General features: G+C 39.3%; 1 protein-coding gene across 1 annotated transcript in view; it reads left to right on the forward strand.

Moving 5' to 3' along the window:
• Positions 1-14,599, forward strand: part of hmcn1 (hemicentin 1) — a 170,964-nt gene that overhangs the window by 52,305 nt on the left and 104,060 nt on the right. Inside the window, exons 18-23 of the mRNA XM_038291733.1 lie at positions 5,378-5,505; positions 5,600-5,744; positions 7,422-7,534; positions 8,883-9,042; positions 11,057-11,222; positions 13,561-13,688. Of these exons, the coding sequence (XP_038147661.1) occupies positions 5,378-5,505; positions 5,600-5,744; positions 7,422-7,534; positions 8,883-9,042; positions 11,057-11,222; positions 13,561-13,688 (840 nt within the window). The remainder of the gene's footprint in view (positions 1-5,377; positions 5,506-5,599; positions 5,745-7,421; positions 7,535-8,882; positions 9,043-11,056; positions 11,223-13,560; positions 13,689-14,599) is intronic.

The following is a 14,599-nucleotide window of genomic DNA, read 5'->3' on the forward strand; positions in this document are numbered from 1 at the left end:
TTCTGACGCGCGGCTGAAGCAGCTTTGCTGCTCTGGCTGCGCAGTCGAAAAGAGGGTCTAACGCATGTTGGGCGGAGCTATGCTATCCTTTCTTTGCCCTGCAGCTGTATTTTCTGTGATCAGTGGGAATAAAGTAGTTCTAATATATTTTTAAGTTGGAAAATCCACTTGAAACTTGCAGTCAGTTCATCCAGATTACCATCCTACCTTCAAATATTATTTCCCTGTCGTAGCTGCTCAGACCAGCACATACAGGCGGTGCTTTTTCAGTAGGAATCCAATTCAACAGCAGTCTCTGGCCCGGTCGCCTCCTAGCGGTTTGCCGCGGCGGCTGGAAAGAGTTTTTTATGTACGTAATACAAACTGCAGGCACCAGGATAATAAAAGCGAACATGTTTGATCGGCAGGTTTCAGCATTTTAAGTTAATTTAGGCGTTAATCAACTGTTTCAGAGGAGTGATCATAGTGACCAGTATCATTAGCGATGTGTCTGTCTTGCTGACAGCTCCCAGGTCAGCTTGTCTGATTGGTTGATGTGGCGCGTCGAGCAATTCAATTTTTCCATCTCGAGCAGCTGCTGCGTTTGCGGCGCGTTGCGTGTGTCAGATACTCAAACGCTCCTGATGCGATGCTTCAGCTGCTCAGATGCACTGCGCCTGCTGCTCAAAATGCGCTGCGGGACATTTTGCTGCGCCTTGACGTGCGTCAACCCTTGACTTTGCATGTAAACTAGCTGTTTCTGCTGCTCCTGCTGCGTTTGGTGTGAACACAGCTTACTCTCGTCTAGTGCTTTGTTAAATTAATAAAAAATTAATGAGACCCACACTAGCATGTATTTACCTGCTGCTGTCATAAACGGGACAGATGGACCTAGTATTCAAGGCGAGTCAGACAGTGGGGAGTTTAAAATTGTTCAATGAACCAGGTCAGAGAAACAGCCAGGAACCAGACAGTCCCGAGATCCAGGAGTCCGTAGCCCGACCAGGGGTTCCGATTCAAGCAGGAACAGACAGATCCAGGGTTTCAGGAAGCCTCAGAGCATTCAGGCAGGTTCAGAGTTCCAAAGACTCAAGCAGCGAGCTCAGACAGACAAGCTCAGATGGCGACAAGCAGGCTCAGTGTTTGAGGGACAGAGACAAGACCTGGTACCGGAATTACTGCAGAACTTTAAAGTGGTCTCCACCTTAGAGACAGGCTTATGGGCATTAAAACTGACCTCCCCCGCGTTCCGGCCCAAAAACCCTGAGGGCTCCACGGAGAAGGACCAGAACCTGCGCTCCCCTCGCACGCTGAGCCAAAACCATGAGGGCTCAGTGGAGAAGACCATTAGGAAATGCTAGGCAGTTGTCTAGGGCCCCCAGTTCCTTTGAATTGCAAACTCTGTTTACATGTATAGTTAATACAACTATTCATTATTTGTACACATTAATAATTTTTTTAATAAAGATCCTTTCACTAAAATGCCATCAAACGGTGCAAAGAGCAGTGTTGCCAACTTAGAGCTTTTGTTGCTATATTTAGCCACTTTTCAGACCCCTCTTGCTCTTTTATTTCCAAAAAAGCACCTAGTGCCAAATCTAGAGACTTTTTTCTGCTCCTGGAGACTTTGGCGGCAACATATAAAAGCAGCGAACTCTGCTCTCCAGAGCAAGTAGATTTGTAACCCAGCCTCCTGCTCTCCTCTATCTTGTCTGTTGTCATGATTCATGCAGCTATTATTTCATCCAAATGAAAAATGGAGAACAGAGAAGCAGATCATGCTTTGTCTGCAGTGAAAAAAAGGACTGGGTTATTTAATTTTGCCGTCGCATTTTTGGAAACACAGGAAGGAGCAATCAACTAAGTGAGCTTAGTGCTTGGAAAAAAGCTTTCATTCCTTTTGAGACAGCATGAAAAGTCAGCAGAATACAAAACATAGAGAGAAAAACAACAAGAAAAGGGACAAGAAGAGAGGGACAAAACCTAGAACAAATAATGTACACTATATTGCCAAAAGTATTTGCTCACCTGCCTTGACTCACATATGAGCTTAAGTGACATCCCGTTCCTAATCCATAGGGTTCAATATGACGTCGGTCCACCCTTTGCAGCTAGAACAGCTTCAACTCTTCTGGGAAGGCTGTCCACAAGGTTTAGGAGTGTGTTTATGGGAATTTTTGACCATTCTTCCAGAAGCGCATTTATGAGGTCGCACACTGATGTTGGACGAGAAGGCCTGGCTCTCAGTCTCCGCTCTAATTCATCCCAAAGGTGTTCTATCGGGTTGAGGTCAGGACTCTGTGCAGGCCAGTCAAGTTCATCCACACCAGACTCTGTCATCCATGTCTTTATGGACCTTGCTTTGTGCACTGGTGCACAGTCATGTTGGAAGAGGAAGGGGCCAGCTCCAAACTGTTCCCACAAAGTTGGGAGCATGGAATTGTCCAAAATGTCTTGGTATGCTGAAGCATTCAGAGTTCCTTTCACTGGAACTAAGGGGCCAAGCCCAGCTCCTGAAAAACAACCCCACACCATAATCCCCCCTCCACCAAACTTTACACTTGGCACAATGCAGTCAGACAAGTACCGTTCTCCTGGCAACCGCCAAACCCAGACCCGTCCATCAGATTGCCAGATGGAGAAGCGCGATTCGTCACTCCAGAGAACGCGTCTCCACTGCTCTAGAGTCCAGTGGCGGCGTGCTTTACACCACCGCATCCGACGCTTTGCATTGCACTTGGTGATGTATGGCTTGGATGCAGCTGCTCGACCATGGAAACCCATTCCATGAAGCTCTCTGCGCACTGTTCTTGAGCTAATCTGAAGGCCACATGAAGTTTGGAGGTCTGTAGTGATTGACTCTGCAGAAAGTTGGCGACCTCTTCGCACTATGCGCGTCAGCATCCGCTGACCCCGCTCCGTCAGTTTACGTGGCCTACCACTTCGTGGCTGAGTTGCTGTCGTTCCCAAACACTTCCATTTTCTTATAATACAGCTGACAGTTGACTGTGGAATATTTAGGAGCGAGGAAATTTCACGACTGGATTTGTTGCACAGGTGGCATCCTATCACAGTTCCACGCTGGAATTCACTGAGCTCCTGAGAGCGACCCATTCTTTCACAAATGTTTGTAAAAACAGTCTGCATGCCTAGGTTCTTGAATTTATACACCTGTGGCCATGGAAGTGATTGGAACACCTGATTCCAATAATTTGGATGGGTGAGCAAATACTTTTGGCAATATAGTGTATGTCTATCAAAATTTTGTATCAGTGTAATGGGTCTGTTTTATGTGTCGTGTTCTCAACTGAAAGGGCCCCCTGCCTTTTTTTGCCTAGGGCCCCAAATTTCCTAAATTCGCCCCTTGTGCCAATGCAGACTCTCGTTTTCTTTCAGTTATTTCTTCTGTTTATTTTTTATAAATCTGCAGGTGTCTTTGCTTGTATAATACTCCTCCACTGACAAATCCTTTTCATATACAGGTAAAAATCCTAAGACTAACAAGTTTGTCCTCTTTCAGCATCCGTAATCAAAGAAGACGAGGCAACGTAATTAATAATAATAATTGAACTTCATCAATGGCGTAACGACACAACAATAGGCCCATAAGCAACATTATCTGGGTGGGCCCCATATGAAGTACAACTGAGCCACAGGAAAGCTTTCATTTGTGATGTTATTAAACTTTGTTGTGCATTAATGAAAGCAACATATGCAAAACAATATATTCATCATATGCTAATAAAAAGCTAAACTAGTAACACACTACCCCTTTAAGAGTATTTTTAATGTGTGCTTTCTCTTTTTTTTTTTTTAGGTTCTTGCTCAGGTCTTGTTTAAAAGGTTTCTTTCTTGCCTAATAGCATCATTTCATTACAGCTTTTAACAGTAGCCAGACCGTGTGTCTGTTTATTTAAGTAAGTTTATATATATTTATGTATGTTAGATCTCAAACATGTTGATCCAAAAATGTATGCCTGCCCTGAAACTATTAAATTGATTTTCTTCTGAAAAAATTAGCCATAAGTTGTTATATATTCTCTCTTTGCTGGGGTACCTGCATTGTATCTTTCAGTCTGTTTATGTGTTTTGACCCTTTTCCCCAGGCAAGTAAGATTTAACGTGTTTCCATGCATGTTTAGGGACACATGTGCCTTGTTAACCACTATTAGTTCCTCTGCAGGGGAAATACATTGAGTTCTTAAATGTGGGCCAAAGGTTAGAAAGTGCAATCACACCCAGATGACATAAACAAGCCCTGCTAAATCCCCTTTTCCCTGCTGGTTAAACTACCTCATGGGATATGAACATTAATTTAGCAGAGCAAGCACAGATGTTTTATTTGCATGCATTGTCTCCAATAAATACATATCCCACTCCTGTGTATTTTTTTTATGGCACAGTGTTGAAGCTAGTCAAAAAATGCATTATAGGATTGGGGTGTACACCAAGTGCCAAAAATGTTATATTTTTAAAAATCAGACTTAAGTCAATGACGTGTTAAATTATACAGGGATAAAATTTAGCCAGAGACCAATTATGCCATTTCTATCTTCCCCTTGGTATAGGACCAAAACACTTTTTATATTTCTGTTCAATCCATCTTCTAATACAGATATATTCAAATTCCAATCCAATTCAAACAAAATCCAATAGAAATCTATTATATTTTAAATTAAATTTGGGTTAGCAATAAGACAACTATTGAAACCAGAGGATTGTGGCTTAAAATGGATACAGATCCAGCATTTTATTTAGATGTTTTTAGACATTCTGTGTTTTTAACTAAAGCAGGTCTTAGTTTAACTTTTCATGGAAAAAACAAAAGTGAAACATGGTTTTAAATGTTATGCTTTTCATTTAACGGTTAAATGCTTTCTATCTAAGTTAGGAAAAGGTGCTGTCTGGATTAATGCAGATTTTTTTGTAGAAGAGAATAAAAATAGATGGGTTATCTCTGCTGTCATACATGTGAAACCGAGCAAATGTTTCTCTGTCTGTGTTCTTGAAAGATGTTAAAGTCTTTTGAAAAACATAGGTAGAATACTGCATCCACATTATTAGGGCCAATACAATTGAGTTTATATATATGACGCCAATCCACAACACACGTCAAAAGCACTTTACAGTTCACCAGATCATACAGTTAAATTGATTAAAAGCTTTCTATCTAAGGAAAACCAGTTGATTGCATCGACTCGTTGACTCGAAGGCAGTCCCTCATACTGAGCATGCTTGTAGCGACAGTGGAGAGGAAAACCTCCCTTTTAACAGGAAGAAACCTCCAGTAGAACCAGACTCAGTGTGTGTCATTTTCCACATTGAATAGAACTGCGATTAGTTTTTGATTAAAGAAATTCTTCTAATGTTTGAATGTCTTTTTTCTTTTTCTTTGAAGTTAAACCTGTTATTGCAATGAGTCCACCTGTCATCAGTGTGATTGAGGACCAGCAGCTAACCCTTCCCTGTGTGCTGCTGGCTGGAAATCCGCTGCCAGAGAGGCAATGGCTCCATAACTATGGCCTGGTGGGGACAAAAACAGGAATTTTACAGTTTCTCTGTCTTGCATTAAAACTACTTATGGATTTTTTTTAAATGTTCTCCTCCTGCATTCTTCTAGGTGACCCCAGACCAGTATGTAACGGTGAGGAAGGATGGTAGTCTGCATATTGAAAGAGTTCAGATGGAGGATGGGGGTGATTACACCTGCTTGGCTGAGAACGTTATTGGGGCCACCAACCATACAACCACCGTTTACGTTTACGGTAGAGTCACCACCACACAAACACATATATGATGCAATAAATATTAGAAACAAAGATTGTTAGGGATGTTTCTTAAACTGTCGGCTTCCTTGTTAACCTTGAGAATCAGGACCCATTGTCCTGCATGTCTCCAGATGTGTTTCTCCTCCAGCAGGCCTGAATTAGAATATTACTTTCCCACCATTAAGGACTGAAGAGGTCTGTTAATCCTACATTTATTTAAGTTAGGTGTGTGGAGGCAGAAAACAGCTACAACACACAAGACAGACTGACATAAGGGCTTTGATTGAAGAAAGATAACATAGGCAATTAATGCTAACAAGGGTCTTATTTTTTATTTTGATTATTTAGTCAAAATAATGCCTTTTTTCTTGTCATTTTTTCTGAAGACATTTTTTTTATTTTCTTATATTTTGCAACCTGCCAACACGAAAACACATCTTAACAGCAAAAGGTTGCAATGGCCTTGTTTGACCATTGGGGGGCTAATGTGTTCAGGTTTATATGTGGGATTAGTTTTCTCCCATTTATTTAACATTCTGAATTTAGGCCAGAAAGTTCAACTTGGATCTCATATGACCAGGAGATTCATACAGCTATATGTGTGCAGCTATTATATGAAAAGATGGCAGAGTAGAGAAGTTTTGAATATTTAGGAGCAAGGACTATGGGGTGAATTTTGTTTCATTTTTGCTGTATGCGAAAAACACAATTTGCAAATGAAAAAACAAAAAAATGCAATCCATAAAAGAAATTTAAGTAAAGTTTTAATGCAAAAATATATTGTGAATAACTTTTTTTTTCTCAGATTCTTTATTCTGTTTTATTATTTGCATTCTTTTCATGATGCATTTTAGAGACGACATTCTCTTCACTCAAAATCTAATAAAAATGCTTCCTCTTGACATTCACATTAAACAATACAATGTTTTTGCTATCTTGCGAAGAGAAGTGAAGAGAATTTAATCTCCAAAATGCTATTTAGAAAGAAATCAATTAATAAAACTCATATTTAGAAAAAATGAAATCTGAAAAATAAATCGAAAAAAAAGTGTAAAAATTGCAAATCAAGTAAAAATAAAATAAAATAAGTACAATCTGTAAAATAAATTTGAATAATAATAAAAAAATAATTATAATTTAAAAAAAAGTCCAAGTCCAATTGGTGCTGTCTATTTACTGCATTTAGCTAAGGAATTGCTTAATGCTGATGATTTTAACATATACTAAATCATTAAAGTGATGTGAACATACCTTCCCCCATTTTGTTTTAGGAACACTGTCATCACAAACATCCGTATGATGTACAGTTAATGTTTTGGATGATTGTGGATCTCACACCAAAAAGAAAACCTGCAAGGCAGCCATCATGTACTGCACCTGCTTGAAGTTTACCAATCTTAATCCTTATAGTTATTTTTATAGTATAAAGGAATCCTGCGTAAAACACTGCCACTACATTTTGTGCATCACAAAAAGGAGCACATGGCCTGAAAATACTTTCCATTCATAAAAGCAACTTTAACCTTTTACAGATTGTGCGCTTATAGCAGCATGAATACATACATTTGGAGATTGACTCATTGCTCCATATAACTATATGATGTGGATCTTTTAAAGACACTTAAAAAAAATGCTGGTCTTGAATATTTTATTTATCTATTCTATTATCCACAGTTATCCCTACAATTCAACATGGACCTCAGGTATTTAGCACTATCGAAGGAACACCTACAACTTTGCCATGCCATGCCAGCGGAGAACCAAGTCCTGACATTACTTGGACCAAGGTATGTCTCTGTTATTAAAAAAGGAAATAATTGTTATAGATTTTCAAGTAAAAGTAAATGTGAAAGAGAACAGTTAAATAAAACATTCTTGAAGTTTGATTCTTTGTATTGGAGGCAAAAAACATGATTACTTTAGTTAATCTGTTATAAGTTATATGAGCATTGCTGGTAAACCTTTAGTGTAATTGATTAGTTTCAGGTGAAAGACACCATACTGAGGACCCCAGCGGTGGGTAGAGTATCCAAAACTTTTTGCTTCAGTACAAGTAGAAAGTATTCTTCCAAGAAATATCACAAGTAAGCATAAAAAAGCTTATTAAATAGCTACTTAAGTATTGAGTAATTGTTGACTCACATCGTCTCATATAATCTTGAAAACAGAATACACAATAAAATAAAAAAAAATAACAATAAATAGCAGGATTACAAAATAACAAATTTGGGATGGAAAAAACAATTTATCTTAAGATTTCTATTCAGTTTAAAACCAATCTTTATAGAAGGTAAATAAACGATAAATATGGAAGAAAAACAGTCTCATTGGAATCTGCCTTTTTTTTAACAATGAATTTTACACACTGAATTTTTTTAACAACGAATTTTAAACACTGAATTTTTTTAACAACGAATTTTAAACACTGAATTTTTTTAGACATTGAATTCCTTACACTCAATTTTTATCTGGTAAAAATTCACCAGAAAAAAATTCAGATGCAAAAATTAAGCTGCAAATTTTGCAGCTGATTTTTTTTGCAGCTGAATTTTTTGCAGCTTAATGTTTGCAGCTGAATTTTTTGAAGCTGAATTTTTTTCTGGTGAATTTTTACCAGATAAAAATTGAGTGTAAGGAATTCAATGTCTAAAAAAATTCAGTGTTTGAAAATTTGTTGTTAAAAAAATTCAGTGTCTAAAATTCGGTGTTAAAAAAAGGCAGATTCCAATGAGACTGTTTTTCTTCCACAGATAAAGAACATCCACCTAAAATATCTACTGTTCACTGCTTTTTCTCCTGATCTCAAATAGCTGCAGTTACTCAATTTTTTTTGGTAGAGTAACCAGAAATATACTCAAGTACGTGTAGAGCTCTGAAACATCAGTGGAGGCAGTTAAGTCATCTGTGAGCCAGACGGATCGCGCGCATAAAACAATCCTGATGGACGCACAAGCTTTGCTTTTATTAGCTTTCAGGTTTATTATCTGTCCGAGCAAAACTGTTTCAATAACATCATTTTATATATAATAGCTGCTGATAAATTAATAAAAAACTGTCGTTCTCTTTGTAACCGATGTTTTGACAAGATGATTTATCGACCAAACATTCTCTTTATTGTGTGATTTATTCCTTTAGGGTGGGGAGCTGTTAAACTTGGGTGGTCCAGCCTTCTCTTTAGATTTAGATGGCGGCCTCCGTATCACTTCACCTTCTGGAAATGAGACTGGAGAGTTTGTCTGCACAGCTACTAACGCAGCAGGATACGCATCGAGGAAGGTGCAGCTCACAGTCTATGGTAACCACCTGATTTTTTAAAGACACATAAAATAACTTCATGTACTGTGATCTACAGGGGTATGTACACCAAATATAATATAGATTTAAGTAACTAAGATTTATTACATATATCCTGTGGTATAGAAGTGCAGCTCTTCTGCTACACTAACATAGGTATAAGAAATCAGAATAAACAAATTATCAGAATAAAACGTCATGTAAATATCCCAGTTGGAATATTCTAATCAGGTTTGGCTTATTTGGTAGATTCAATGGAAGTTAATGCAAGCCTGTAAATACTTATCAGGATCAAATTATTCTGACTGAGGCAGACTGATGTGGTTGGTAAAATGAAATGTCCTTTTTAATTCCCGTTACATATCTTGATTTATGAGTACAGTATGAGGACAGTCTTCTCCTTCTTTCCCATCGCCTCCTGTGTCTAAAAGTAGCTAGCAGCAGTGATGGGAGTAACGGCGTTACTAACGCTGTTACCTTTTTTTTGTAACGAGTAATCTAACTAATTACTTTGACTGCAACTATAACGCAGTTACCATTGCCCACACTCTGTTACTGCACGTTACTCAGGTCGCACAATGAACCTTTTTTCATGATAGGACTCGTGCGCGCCTTGTCATGACAGAGGGGAGGGTGAAATTGGCTGATGTATAGTGAGATGTGGGTGGGTGTTTCCGCTGGTGGCTGTTAACGTACAGCACACACAGAGGGATGGAGAGGGAGGAGGTCTCCAGCAGCAAAATAGTGTTTTCCAGATGGAAATACCGGTGTTACGTCAAGCTGTGTTTCCCCATCAGATACGGTTTCCCGTGCATCTCCGCACAGCGCAGGCGGCACGATTCACCGCGCAAGCGACAGGAAACGCGAATGCTCGTTAAAGGCGCGTAACAGCCGCCCTGTGCTCGCGCCACACCGGAACTACGGAGAGCGTGAAGGATTAAATGTTAGCCTAAAGGGAGAAATCTGGATGGATGGATGGATGGATGGATGGATGGATGGATGGATGGATGGATGGATGGATGGATGGATGGATGGATGGATGGATGGATGGATGGATGGATGGATGGATGGATGGATGGTGGATGGATGGATGGATGGATGGATGGATGGATGGATGGATGGATGGAAACCCAAACACACAGGATTTCAGAATTAGACATCCCCAGTTATTAATTTCATAAACTCACCAGATCTGAACGCCCTGTTAAAAAACTTCACACCCATAGTAGTATACCGTTCCCCCCATGTTACGAAGAGGGGAACACTTCTAAACACCGTCAGATAGCGTTCCCCTCTTCTTAACATGGAGGGAACGCTATCTGGTGCGGTGTAAATATCATCAGGCTAAATATCATATATATCTGGTATATAAATATATACCTGGGTCCTTTATGAGCTAAAGACCCTTAACCCCACACTGCTCCCTGGGCGCTGCACAATGGCAGCCCACTGCTCCCCAAAGGGATGGGTTAAACGCAGAGAGTTAATTTTGTTACTTAGTACTTGTGACAGCGTAATGACAGTAAAAAAGCTGGAACAATGTTATTCTTATTTTAAATGTAAATCAACTAGTTCCATAGGCAAAGTGTCGCATCTACCATCTCAATTCAAACAAAAATGCACTAATTTTTAGGAAAATAGATTTCAGCTTTTTGCACTTTACTCATAAAGGGTCAAATAAAAAAAGGCAATGGTAAAGATACTTTTCCGTAAAACATATTTTTCCGCAAAACATAATAAAAATAAAATGTTTATTGTGTTCTGGTTTGAGACCATAAGGTTTTGAAAATCACTCGACAATTTCAAAATCTTGTCTTGTAAACCCTCCTTTAGTCGGATCAGCCATCTTATTCTGATTACAAACAGTAAAATCCGGCTATGCGTTTAAAAGACAGGACATGTGTTTTGAATTGGACTCATATAAATAAACTGAATTGAACTGAGTTTTGTTTTTAAGCAGAAGATATTTCAAATATTTGAATCACTTGCAAGTTTGTCTCTGGTCTCTTTCCTAGTGCGACCAAGACCCCGGGGTGGTGTTGCTGGAGGTTTACGAGACCCTGTGAGGATGTCAGTGATCAAGGGGGAGGATATCACTTTACCATGTGACGTTCACAGTGTTCCACCACCTTCTATCAGCTGGGCAAAAGAAAAACAGCTCATTTCCCCATTTTCCTCAAGGTAACATTCCACAAATATTTAACACACACGGGGAACTGAAGTCCTTTGTTTTTGTTTTATTTCACTCGTTGGAAACAACAGAATCCACATGAATAAGTAATTTGTCAGTTTGTTGATCCTTACACTCAAACATAAGTTAAAGCTCTTCCAAGGGAAGCCTGAATCCTTTCACACACTAAGGTCTTGCTTATTTCAGAGTGACAGCGCCAAACCTGATTCTGTAAGTATTAAGACAGCATGTCTGTGTAGAGAAAGAATCCAGAGGCGAAAAAGTCTGCAGTCCAGACCCGTCACACTGAAAACCTATGCAGCTTTGAGAAACCAAAATAGGACAAAGAAAGACTTGATGTTTGAAAACCCCCATGTAAGACAAAAAACAGCAAAAACATCTGCAACTACTGTTCTCCCGGCTCTCAAAGTTGTTTTAAAAAGCAGATGATGCAAACAACGTTTCTGCATCATTAAATATTTCCATAATTACATGGAAGGAAATTAAGGTAATAAATCATTTTTGCTTGTCCTTTATTCATTCTGTATAAATAAGTAGTTTTAATTATATCCATTTTATTTCAATTTAATTGCTTTGTCTCTGTCTGTCTGACTTGACTTGAGGGTAAAGTTTGAGTCTAAGTTGGTAAAGCAATCCTACATTTAATCTGTGATCTGCCAAAATAGCTGAAATTACAGTAAAACGTATATTTATTATAGGTGTTTTTGTTTGGTACGGAAGCCGAGAGTGGTCGAGGTCAACTTTTTTTTTTCTTTGCCTTTTCGAGATAACATTACGGTTAAACGATTAATTGTTTTACGAGAGAACAGTTTTTAATTTCTCGAGATAACAACATGATTAACCTGTATGAGTAATGAATGAGGCTGGCCAATAATCATGGCAAATAATCATTTTTTTTGTTTCCTATTTCTTTTCACTCATTGTCAGCTCGTGGTGGATGATTGGATTGCATTGAATAATACAGTAAAAACAAATCTGAATGATTTTGAATAAAGATCTTCAATCTGGACACATTTTAGGGGTTAATAACATCTTATACCTGTTACTGGCGTAACGCGGAGCTGTTCAGAAAACAAGGGCGCCGGAGGCATAGGTCTAATTGCTTATGAAACAGAAGTTGAAGCAAATCATTAAACACAGGATTATTTACAGAATGACACATAGGCTGCCATGACTGATAAATCCTCTTCCACTGTTTGTCATGATTTTATCCAAAGATCTGACCCACATGCAGAAAACCAAACAGAGAGATCAGGGGAAGGTTTAACAGGTTTATTGAGAACTAGTAGAGATGGGTCCAGTGCTGCTCTGAACACTGGCGAACCGGGACTTAAAAGTGAAGGGGAAGTTTCTGTGGTTAGTTCAGGCTCAGTGGGAAATTTGAGCTTCGATTTGCAAAAGGGAATGAAGGCAACAGGACTCACCTTTCCAGAAAAGGTGTCTTTCTCTGAATCCAGTAGGTGTGGGTTGTTCCAGTAATAGACTTGCTCCTTGGAGGGCGGACATGGTTTACCCAGGTTGAGGTGTTTCCTTGAGGAACTAAGGAGATGACTGCCACTAAGATTTCCTGCGGTACTTGAACGGTTTCTTGTGGATATGAATTCCCTGCTCAGAGAGAAGCCCAAACAATCCATGGGGAAAAGTAGATCCAAACTACCAGTTTGAATCCCCAGCTCAGTTTGACGCTCAGAGAATCCTTCCAGGGGGAGAAGGTCCAAAACATCCAGTTTGCAGGATGACTTCCTGCCGAGAGGCAAAGACAAAAACAACAAGGTTAGCACTCAGGTTGACGAAAACTCAGTTTGACTCAGCAAAACTCAGCTTGGCTAGAGTACCCAAAACTGGCAAACACTCTGGCATCAAGGTAGTGGCAGTCAGCAGTATAAGAGTCATCCGGTAATGGGGCAACCATCCGCAGGTGTGTGAGAAGGCCAACGAGAACCAGGCGCCACCTGGTAGTGGAGGAAAAACAAACAAAAACACAACCCACACAAACTGGATTCCTAACACTGTTGTTGTATTGAAGGATGTAATCAGTTTTAACACACACCACTCATCTTATTATAATGAGAAAACAGCTTTTTTATATTTAGATAATGAGAAAAATTAGCTTATTTTTTTGAGAAAACCACAGTGAAAAAGCATCTGAGGGACATGACCGCTCTCAGCTTCCGTAGTTTTGAGTCCAAATAGCCTAAATCATTGTGTGGAAACAATTGGTGCTCTACTGAGTTTGCTTTTCACATTATTTGGGAGTTTGCAGTCCTAGTTGTTAGAGCATAATTCAGTTTTGCAATTTGACGTACTGGTGTTGTTTCCTTTTCCCAGGCATCTGCAGCTTCCATCTGGATCGATGAAGATCCTGGAGACCAGAGCTTCAGACAGTGGACTCTATGTTTGTGTTGCTTCAAACCTCGCTGGTAACGTGACGTTGTCCATAGAGCTGAGTGTTTTAGGTATGTTATGCTTCATACTTTAACTGTTTTCAAATATACATGATAGTTTAAGCCTTTATAAAAATGTGTTTGATGCTAGAACAGGAAAAATGTAATTTAAAGTTAGACACTTAGTACAACTATTGTGCCTTTTTTTCTTACAGTGCAATGTTAATAGAAAGTTTCGACAGAACTTGAGGCAGAAGTAGTGAGACATTAAAGTCACAAGGTGACCACAAAGAAAGAGGGGGATGATGTACCCACATTAACCCTAAACAAACAACTGCAGAGTGTGAGGGGGATTCCAGCAATATGGCATGAAGTAGTAGTGCAAGCGTAGACCAATCAAAGAACTCATGATGCCAATATTGGCCAAGACCCACAAGTTCAGCTAGTGTTTCCCAGCAAGCCAGTCAGTCTAAACAATGAAATACTTACCCCAACTTACCACAGCTACGATGCCTCCACCTGTGACCCGTCTCAACTTACCTGTAAAATGAAGGAATACAAACCATCATGAAGACACAGCCAATGTGGTCACCCCTGCAAAAGCTATAAGCGTGAGTTCAGAGGCACAAGGGCAGCCAATGTGCTTGCCCAGAGTCCCAAACCATAAATCAGTGCTCTGCCATTATCTCGACACTTTTGTGGGGCTTTGATCTTTTTCTGGTCGGTAACCATGACCTTTTATTCAAAGGACCCAACTTGCATACAGTCCTTGTCGCTCTCAGCTGTAAGATGTTCTAATGAAATTGATGGCTTGAAGTTGTCAGCTGTTTTTGTATTATATTATCTGTCCAAGAAAAAAGAAAAAAGTAATATTGGGTGAAATTATGACTTACGGAAATAACACAAAAACTGGCTACCTCAAAGTGTCCCAAAAAATATTGAAAGACCTTTTTAAGGAGTAAAGAAGTATTCCACCAAACAAT

The sequence above is a fragment of the Cyprinodon tularosa genome, unplaced genomic scaffold (assembly GCF_016077235.1).
Source record: "Cyprinodon tularosa strain WSP-4 unplaced genomic scaffold, ASM1607723v1 ctg30, whole genome shotgun sequence".
Taxonomy (NCBI): domain Eukaryota; kingdom Metazoa; phylum Chordata; class Actinopteri; order Cyprinodontiformes; family Cyprinodontidae; genus Cyprinodon; species Cyprinodon tularosa.